Raw genomic sequence first — 10,528 nt, 5'->3', positions numbered from 1 at the left:
TCTGTACAGATGGGGGAGTGCAGATTTAGGGAGATGGCAACTTCAAGTGGAACTTTGGAAATCAAAGAATATTCAATTGTTTCTTTAATGAAACATCCTATTATAAATCATTCACTTGAAGAAGAAAGAAGATAAAGGAGCTTAAACCAGACCGACCTAACTTAAGAATTCAGTAACATGCAAATGATCAAGGACAAGCTTACACACGGACTTTTTCCTGGAGGTGGTCGAGACTTGTCTGAGGAGGATACAGTTAGTTCCATAAATATTTGGACAGAGACAACTTTTTTCTAATTTTGATTCTGTACATTACCACAATGAATTTTAAATGAAACAACTCAGATGCAGTTGAAGTGCAGACTTTCAGCTTTAATTCGGTGGGTTGAACAAAAAGATTGCAGAAAAATGTAAGGCAACTAAAGCATTTTTTTAACACAATCCCTTCACTTCAGGGGCTCAAAAGTAATTGGACAAATTAAATAACTGGAAATAAAATGTTCATTTCTAATACTTGGTTGAAAACCCTTTGCTGGCAATGACAGCCTGAAGTCTTGAACTCATGGACATCACCAGATGCTGGGTTTCCTCCTTTTTAATGCTCTGCCAGGCCTTTACTGCAGCGGCTTTCAGTTGCTGTTTGTTTGTGGGCATTTCTGTCCAAAGTTTAGTCTTCAACAAGTGAAATGCATGCTCAATTGGGTTAAGATCAGGGGACTGACTTGGCCATTCAAGAATTTTCCACTTCTTTGCTTTAATAAACTCCTGGGTTGCTTTGGCTGTATGTTTTGGGTCATTGTCCATCTGTATCATGAAACGCTGCCCAATCAATTTGACTGCATTTAGCTGGATTTGAGCAGACAGTATGTCTCTGAACACCTCAGAATTAATTCGGCTGCTTCTGTCCTGTGTCACATCATCAATAAACACTAGTGTCCCAGTGCCACTGGCAGTCATGCACGCCCAAGCCATCACACTGCCTCCACCGTGTTTTACAGATGATGTGGTATGCTTTGGATAATGAGCTATTCCATGAGCCTTCTCCATACTTTTTTGTTGCCATCATTCTGGTAGAGGTTGATCTTGGTTTCATCTGTCCAAAGAATGTTTTTCCAGAACTGTGCTGGCATTTTTAGATGTTCTTTAGCAAAGTCCAATCTAGCCTTTCTATTCTTGAACTTATGAGTGGCTTGCACCTTGCAGTGCACCCTCTGTATTTACTTTCATGCAGTCTTCTCTTTATGGTAGACTTGGATATCAATGTGCATACCTGCTGGGGAGTGTTGTTCACTTGGTTGACTGCTGTGAAGGGGTTTCTCTTCACCATGGAAATGATTCTGTGATCATCCACCACTGTTGTCTTCTGTGGGCGTCCAGGTCTTTTTGCGTTGCTGAGTTCACCAGTGCTTGCTTTCTTTCTCAGGATGTACCAAACTGTAGATTTTGCCACTCGTAATATTGTAACAATTTCTCGGATGGGTTTTTTCTGTTTTCGTAGCTTAAGGATGGCTTCTTTCACCTGCATGGAGAGCTCTTTTGACCGCATGTTGTCTGTTCACAGCAAAATCTTCCACATGCAAGCACCACACCTCAAATCAACTCCAGGCCTTTTATCTGCTTAATTGATAATGACATAACGACGGACTTGCCCACACCTGCCCATGAAATAGCCTTTGAGTCAATTATCCAATTACTTTTGAGCCTCTGAAATGAAGGGATTGTGTTAAAAAAATAAATGCTTTAGTCGCCTCACATTTTTATGCAATCTTTTTGTTCACCCCACTAAATTAAAGCTGAAAGTCTGCACTTCAACTGCATCTGAGTTGTTTCATTTAAAATTCATTGTGGTAATGTACAGAACCAAAATTAGAAAAAAGTTGTCTCTGTCCAAATATTTATGGACCTAACTGTAGGTCTACTTGGAGAATCTGGAATTAAAGCAGCTCAGTGGTCGCCATGTTCAAGCACTCCTGGCTGCTAGAATCCATCTGCCCTGGGTGTGTGGTCACCAGCGAGCCTCACAGAGCTGGTGGACAGCGGGCATACAAGATGCCTCTGAGGCAGAGAGAGACAGGTAAAGAGGTGAAGCAGCTTAGAGATGCCACCAAAGTGCTCACTAAGTGCCATGTCTGTGAACGCTGATCTCAGAGCTCCTTTTTTAACCAACTTCTCCAGTAGTCCAGCTCCTATGGGCAGTTGAGTCCGTGCATGTGAATACTGTATATGTGATTGTGGTTAGCAAGACGGTGGCGTGCTTTGGGATGATTTTTGTTACAAAAAGTGTGCCCACTACAGAAGAAAAGGTTGGGAATCTAGACAACAGCATGAGACTAAATGTTTTGGCAGGTTTAGCAAAATGAGAAAGTAATTAAGAAATTTTCAGGCCTGAAGTAAAGGAGGGAAAATTTTGTTCAAGGAAACATAGGTATCCTGATTGTAAGGACAAAATAAACTTAGGGTGGGAATGACACTGTGCGTGTGCTAGATGATAAACTGGGACGCAAAATTTGAGAAAAATAACAAGACTAGTAATTGTATGATGTGGATTTATGGAATGCAGTGAAAATGGCCAAGGACTGGGCACTCTATTAGCAAAAACAGAATAAGATTTGGATTGGACTTATGCTATGTGTCATAGGACAGAAGGAAGTCCACATTATTGGAAGATTACCGAGGTAGGTGTGTATATTATGGTGTGAGGTTTGGCAGAATGAGAACTGGGCAAGTTGGCAGAGGATTCGGCAATTTAGTGACAGGTATAGTATAAAATTTGGGTGGAAGGTGCACTTGTTCCTTTCCACATCTATAGGGCAAGTTGTGGGAAGGAAAAGAGAACTGTGGACATCACAGACTGAAGTTTAGGAGCACAGTACAAATGGTAGAGCTAATATCAAATTAGGCAGCATGGTCGAAAAGGGTATAGTACATCTTAGCCTGGATTTGTCCTGTGGGTCTGGTAATGGACAGGCCAAGATGTGCACTGACACTATGATGAGGACCACGAGAGCATGGGGAATGACCAGAGAGAAAGATAGAGAGATAGAGGTGAAAGGCACTATATAATAGATAAGTGCTGCTTCAGTTTGTGCCCCCAAAACCTGAACTCCCACCTAAATGTATTTCACCAGTTGCCCCTGCTGTGAAGCAACCATGTTAGAATAGAGAGAGAGAAAATACCATAAGAGATGCACAAAGGAGATTGCTATTCTTTGAGGTCCTCAACTCCAGTATTGTATCATACATGATAACATGTTGTAGCTCCTTTTATGCCAAATTACTGCCAGATGCCAATTCCATGTTTCATATTTAAAGTCTGACTGGTAGAAATGTCAGTAGAAATACTTCTCATTTGTCTTTCTGAAAGTTAATTCATCATAATGCAGGTTTTGCAGAGGTGCCGCGAGGTCATGGCAGTGATGGGATGTGTGAATGTGCAGCGGTGCAGTGGTTAGCAGAGCCCCAAATCTGAATCTTCATTCTGTTCCCAGGTCGTGTTGTTCCAGTGGTCATGTGGGGTTTTCTCCAGTTTTCCACCACGGTTTGTAAAAGCTTGTTATGCCGTGTTTAGTAGAATCAGGGTTTGCATGCTGGCTTACCTGCCATGTCTGTGGAGTTTGCACGTTCTTTGCAGGGTCTCATGAGCTTTTATTGCTCAAAGACATGTTTATTAGGCTAACTGATAACTCTAAAGTGACTCCATGTGGAGGAGTTTGCCTTGAGATGGACTGATGCCCAGAGCTGCCAGGTTAGGCTACAACCCCATGTGACTGGTTGAAGCTTCTTGTAGAACAGTGGAATAAAACATATGCAATGAGAGGGAAAAAAAAATCTATATTTTGTACACAAGTGAATTTTAAGTGCACTTTAATATAAATGCATTTGTTTTACAATCAAATACACTTATTATGTACCAAGAACACAAGAACACTGTTACGCAATGTCCATTTTAATAAATATGTAATATAAAAAAGTCTTTTTATACAGTCTCTATATATATATGTATATATAAATATACAATTTGTACACATTTCACATTCCGTGAATGACTATACAGTATATACATATGTATAACTATGTATATACATATACCTTTTTTCTTTAATTTAGCATGTAAAATAGCTAGAGATTATACAGGATTCAATCCTTATACTTGATCGTAGACAACTCTACGTTAGCACGACGACACGTTGGAATATACACATTCGACACGTGTCATTAATTATGATTTTTTTCTGACAGAATATTGTACAGTACCAGAACAAGAGTTCTCATACACCTTGACCCACCACTTTAATAACCCATGGGAATAAGGATGGGAATCTCGTCACCCTTTGCCAACTGTAAGTACAGCCTAGCATGGACACCAAAACTTAAAAACAATAAGAAAATCATGATAACAAAAAATAGTAGATTTGCTTCTCTGGAAAATGAGATGCTTATACTTTAGACTTCAATTTTTAAGTCATGAACTGCTGCTGACTGGCAGCTTTTTTGGCCAATCAACCCTTTTTAGGTCCTTCCAAGCTGTGGGACAATGTAGACTTGTCTTCACTAAGCTTGTGGAAGTCCAAAATGCACTTCAAGTGTATTCCACCTTTTCTGTCTTGCTTTAGCTTGTTAACACCTGTAACAAGAAGAAGAAGCAGTGCAGCCCCTGGCCAGCCCAGACCCTGCTACCCCTACTACCAAAGAGCGGGCATCAGTTTCATAAGAACTGGTTGAAATAGGATTTGTGCTGCAATTGCAGCATTTTGTCAGTGGGTGGCACTAGGTGATTTTGGAAACTGTAGACTGGATTTGGGAAATACTTGGCTAAATCGTTTGTTTTTTTTTTTATTCAGAGCACATAAAGCATTTTCTGGAAAGTCTTTTAACTAAGACCCATATAGAAGATGCGATAACTCTGGTGAGTGTGGTAGGGGTTGGCAAAACCTGAGGCTGCCTGTCTTGGTAGTTTGTTCAGTTTGCAGCTGGATTAGGATGCCAGGGATGCTGTGCTTCTCCATGTAATACAACGTTTAAGCAAAATCCTGCATTTACACATTCACAGGAAGAATTGCAAGCTTGTCAGAGAACAGGTGGGAGGCAGCTATAAAAGCTGAATCATCTATATTTTAGCTTTGTCAGCTATACAACAGGTTTGTTTAATATTAATAAACCTTTAGTTAAAAAAAGAACAAAAAAATCTTGATAAGTTACATACTGAATACTCACTACGAGTGAATACAATTACATATGTAAGTTCTCTTACAATGTCCTCTTTCGCTTTCCAAATAGCTACAGTTGTCGCTATGCTGTTTCAATACTTTCAGTACATTGCTTAAAATCCCTGTGTATATGCTCTTTTATATTTATACAAAGGAAGATGTTTAAGCTGATGCTGTCATTAGTGTTACTACAAAATATCTCCACACTATAATATGCACCATAATTAAAAAGAGAAGGACAACCTTAGTTACTTTAGCTGTTTAGAGTTAAAAATCAGTGGATATTTTTTTTCCTCATGTTGAATCTTCACATTTGGCAAAAGAAGCTCCACAAAATATGACAATATGCCATACTTAATGAAGTAAGTCACAGACTTATTTTAAAACGAAGCATCACTTCCACTCCCATCTGCAAGAAAAAAAAAAGAAAAGAAAAACAAGCGCAGGTTAGATTTTTTAAATGTAACAATTCAGTAGCCATGCAGTTAGTGCAACCTGTGCCTGCGACAGCACTTAATGTTTCACTTTTTCTATTTATGACTATTAATCTAAATATGTCTTTCATGCTTATGAAATGACTTGAAGGAAAATGAATAACGATGATCAGGCAGTGGAAAGTTAGCCTAAAGTTAAGCAGAGTTACTTCTGAACTTCTCTGTACATGCATGCTTGCGAATGGTGACTAAAAGACAAGCAAAAGATGCCCAAATGAATGGAGGCTCACCATGATGGAAGCTGTCTTCCATGTGATTCCGGAGTTGATACAACTCATCGTTGAACCCATCACAGGGGGACCTTGAGGCACGTGTCTCAAAGACTGTTTCATACGAGGCTAGTTCTTCCAGGAAGGACTGTTCTTCTGGAGACAGGTCTGTAGATGGTGGTGAGAGTGGCATTGCTGCCGATGCTGTCACCGCCACACTACTACTGTGCGCCGTTTCGACGCAAGGATCTGCTGTGTCCAGGCTCAGTGGACTACTGGTGCTATCAATGCCTCCCCCCAAATGGGGAGGCGAGCACCTCACCACCAACTGGCTCTCTGACTTAGCAGAGTCCAGGGGTGTACTGCTGGAAATAGATGAAGAGGACAAGTCTTTTAAAATGGTCTCGAAGATGTTTTCTTCAAAGAAGGACGCATCTTCAGCGAGAAGGGAAAAGTCTATACTCTTCCATTGCTTGAGAGGATAAAAGTCTGTAGAGAGGTTGGCATCAGAAGGAAGCGGAATGGCTGGCATGCCAGCGGGGAGAGATGAGCTACGTGTGACTTGGTTGTGCTTGGCATAGGACACCTCAGAGTAACTGATTCCATTGCCACCTTTAACATTAGTGTAGGAGCTGAAGCCTTCGGCTAGTGTGCTGATTTGTTCAGCGAGGATGTTGATTTCACTCCTCTCCTTTTCTGAGTACCCAAAAAAGGTGGAGAAGGGTTGCTTGATGGGGGAGGCTTCTGGAGTCAGGAGGCCCTCAGGTACCATTGGCACATCTATATATAAGGGACCTCTAACTTCAGGGACAGTCATTACAATGCAGTCTCCATCATTCGGGCTGTCTGGAGTAGGAGGCAGCTTTTCATAGATGGCACTGCAGCTCTCAAGCGAATAATACATTTCAGTTGTGCTGGTGGTTGTCGTGGTTGTTGCAGTCTCTGATGAGTTTGCTGTAGTAGCTGGAGGGAAGGCTGGGTCTGGAGTCCCAAAAACAAAGCTGCAACCACCTTGCTGAGGAGTGTAGGGTGGAGTACATACAGACTCTTTAGCTTGTCCCTGGTGACTTTCAGCACGGAAGGAGGTCTGGTCATAGCTGGAGGAAGAAGAAATGGAACTGCTTGTGGGTGTGTTACTGGGAAGGAACATGAGATTTTGAGTATAAAAGCCGAGGGCTTTGCTTTGCTGCTGCTGCTGTAGCTGCAGATGGTGGCTTGATGTGGTGGGACTGGGCTCCTCCTCAACTGAGGAGATACTAGGCCTGTTCCCACCAAGTTGCATTGATTCTTCTTGCCCCAAAGAGGCAGTCCCAACACCAATGCTGCTGCCAGCTTCTTCTGTAAACTCTTGGACACACTCTACATTACAGACAGTACTGAAGTCAAAAGATTGCACAGAGAGTCCTCCCCCACTGGTTGGTGTGCTGGACAAAGGAGTAAACACTTGATCTGGGCTGGACAATTGACCAGGAGACATAAGTAGGCTCTCTTGGTATGAAGCTGTTGCTCTGAGGACAAATGCTAGCTGACTCTCCTCGGAAGCAAGCTGCTGCCTCAGACTACAAGCTTCAGACTCACTGTAAAGCAAGAAAAAAAAAGCAAGGAGTGTAAGACTCTATAATCCAGCTGTCCGTAAAATAGTAAACAATGCATGTAAAAATGAAATACTTGACTGAAGAATAAAAAAAAATCTAGATCAGATCTAAGTCATACCTTATGATATAGTTGAAGCAAGTGATGGGATTTTCTGTGCTCTCTGTTTGTAGCACAATGTAGACCCAAACCCATGAGGTGTCTTTGGCTTGTAGGCGGACCACCATTTCCACTTTTCCATCGTTGCTTTCATTTACTGGAAAAGAAAACATGCACGAAATCTTTAGCGCTTTGTCTTGCTTTTATATAGATTGTTTCCACCTGAATAGTATTCTTTGAATTCAGAATTTTAATGAGAGTAACCTAAGCTTATATTTGTAGTATTTATAAATCAACCTTATAGTTCTAAATAGCTCCTAACATTAAAAGTGTACTTACTTAATCGATAATGCAGAGCAGAGGCATGAGAGAGGTCTTGAGGATGGACGAGGCTGTACCAAGACTTGCAAAGGATGTCAGACTTATCATATCCAAGGTACATTGAGATGCTACATTGGAAAAAAAAATGAAGTGGATTAATGCTTAGCACTTAGTAAAAATAAAATATCACAATGTCATTGTTAGTATAGCAGAAAGTGTCATTATCATTATCAATCTGTTAATTAAATGTATTTACACAGTGGAAACATTATTCCCCATTAGCTAAATATATTAAATTAAATATATAAATTTATTCACAAGAATACTTACTTGTCAGAAACATCCATGATAGACATGTCCTTAGAGTGTTGGCTTTCAAAGAAGGCAAAGAAGAATCCATCTTCGGGGTGTCTGGGCCGGGGCTCAAGTGGGGTTCCAAACGCTATGAACACCGGGTTGCTTGACCAATACGAGCCGGCGGGGGGCTGCAAGAAACGCCCTCGAACCAGAACTAGCTTGTTGCCCGCACTCTGCCTTCTCACTGACTTTGACGTATTGAAACGACATCTGAATAGCCGCTCTGCAGATCACAAAAGAGCAAGTACATTAATGCAATGATTTTTACTGCCTCTTTATTAATCAGAAATTAATTAATATTACAGAATGTAAAACGGAACGTGAGGGCATGCAGGATTTTGTAATTAATAGCCAGATGCTGCGTGTTGAAAGCGTACCTGTTTCGTCAGAAGGAGGCGCAGCCAGGTTACTTCTCATCACAAAGTGGTCTGATGGATCGATTATATCGTATACGCTGTCGCCTTGTGCAACTAGGTCTACCTATAAAAGAGAAAACAGAGAGAGAGAGAGAGAAAAAGGTTAAAAAAAAAAAATAAGAGCAAAACGTAGTGTCATAGAGTTTTAGTACTAGAGTATATTAATCGATCATCTTAAGCTCTGAACAAGATGCTCAGTGTAATTTTTTAAAAGATCAGGGCATTTACTTATACACATACTTTTCTTTCTTGTTGACAACCTACCATTGAATGTCCGAGGTGGTCTGCGACGTTTTCGGAGAGGTACAGCAATTTTCCCTCGCTTGTGATTACTAATAGAAACCCAGGAAGCGTCTGAACGAACTCCGCCAATTCGTGAAAAGAAAGAAACCTTCCGCTTTCTTCCATGAGTTCAGAACCTGTGTAAAATCACAATTAAAACTTGAATGATTAATGCCGCTTTACTTTTACATAAACTCAATAAGAGGAGACGTTCAGCAGCAGTAAACCAGCACACACGCTCTACTTTCAGCACCGAGGACAGCGCTCTTCATTTAAAAGGCGCGGTTTTTTTCGTTAAGACTTTTTTCTTATTCAAATAACATTAACAAATATAATCAGATTGAATTATGGCAAACGCAAAGTGTGTATACTGGCAACCTGTTGGATTCGGCATGTTTGCAAGTAAAGTTGTTTTCTTTTTTCATGCAACACCGAAACACCTACAGCTACAGTACCCGTTTGACGAGCGCATTTTAAAGTAATATTATCAAACTTACTACAGTAACCGAAATCACTGGTCAACTTGCTATTTACCTTGAGAAAAGAACACCGATTTTCTAGTGTACATGCAAGCCAAAGACATGATGTGCAGGTAGGACAGCCGAGCCTTATCCGCTTCAGAAATTGGTAGCAGATCTTTTAAATTCCTGATTTCGGCGTTAATCTGATCTCTCCTTGCCTTGGAGGCTCCCTTGGTGGACCGATACATCTTGCCGATGTGATCAGAAGTGGCTTGCCTCTCCGGTTCTTGAAGCGCGGTTGCAGCAAGCCGAAGCGCGGAAGATGGGTGGCTGTCAGTCTGCTTGTCGCGCTTGATCCCAGCTTCTCCAGTCTGCCCGTGCTGCTCCAGTATGCTGCTTTAGTGCTTCGATGCCTCCAGAAGCCTTGGCTGGTGGATCTGGCTGATCTACTCTCGTTGCTGCCTTCTTTTATAGGCTGACTGGGTGAGTGGGGGCCCTGTGGCATTGCCAACGTAACAAGGTGGGTTGGGGGAGGGGGGGAGGAGTGGGGTTTGTGCATTCGCATCAATGGAAGAAGTGTGAGGATATGAAGGAGTTATCACCCCCCCTCCCTTCTTCCCCTTGTGACAAAAAACAGACGTCACCCCACTTGTGTAGATGACGCGGTTGAAAAAAAAACGAAGAAGAATCGCTTAGCGACACAGAGCACCCGATTAGGGCAAAAACAGAGAGGGAGGTGGAGTTAGTCTGTTGGAATCACGGTCCTGATAACCAGGTTGGCTGAGAGCGTTTTAATGCAATTGAGATGACAAGCAGTCCCTATCGAAAGTTGTGTTCTTGAACAGGCACACACACCGACACTCACTTTGTCGATTTATTCCAGGAGAGTGGCATGTTATTAGTCAACAATGTTACGATAATGAGACAAATGGGATAAGCCTACAATGTAAGGTGTGTTTATATAGGCTTTGTATGTGCATTATGTGTACAATGCATTAATATCCTTGTTATTTACTACCAATAAATATATTGCTGCATAAATATTCTCTCTTTTTCCATTCCCCACCGTATATTATCGCATATGGGCGATAA

At 41.4% G+C, this 10,528-nt stretch overlaps 1 protein-coding gene across 2 annotated transcripts; it reads right to left on the bottom strand.

Moving 5' to 3' along the window:
* Window positions 1-3,874: 3,874 nt before the first annotated feature.
* npas4a (neuronal PAS domain protein 4a) lies at window positions 3,875-9,864 on the bottom strand. Of its 2 annotated transcripts, XM_039769135.1 has the most exons (8): window positions 9,510-9,864; window positions 8,958-9,112; window positions 8,655-8,757; window positions 8,251-8,500; window positions 7,939-8,048; window positions 7,621-7,756; window positions 5,929-7,484; window positions 3,877-5,613 (listed from the first exon to the last, which is right to left on the bottom strand). In XM_039769135.1, exons 1-8 carry the CDS (start codon window positions 9,682-9,684, stop codon window positions 5,585-5,587), a joined length of 2,514 nt encoding a protein of 837 aa, XP_039625069.1. In that variant the 5' UTR covers window positions 9,685-9,864; the 3' UTR covers window positions 3,877-5,584. The 2 variants fall into 2 exon arrangements, with proteins under 2 accessions (XP_039625068.1, XP_039625069.1); XM_039769134.1 differs by having other exon boundaries at window positions 3,875-7,484.
* Window positions 9,865-10,528: the final 664 nt, after the last annotated feature.

The sequence above is a fragment of the Polypterus senegalus genome, chromosome 11 (genome assembly GCF_016835505.1).
Source record: "Polypterus senegalus isolate Bchr_013 chromosome 11, ASM1683550v1, whole genome shotgun sequence".
Classification (NCBI taxonomy): Eukaryota; Metazoa; Chordata; class Cladistia; order Polypteriformes; family Polypteridae; genus Polypterus; species Polypterus senegalus.
This window is presented reverse-complemented; position numbering and strand designations above follow the sequence as displayed.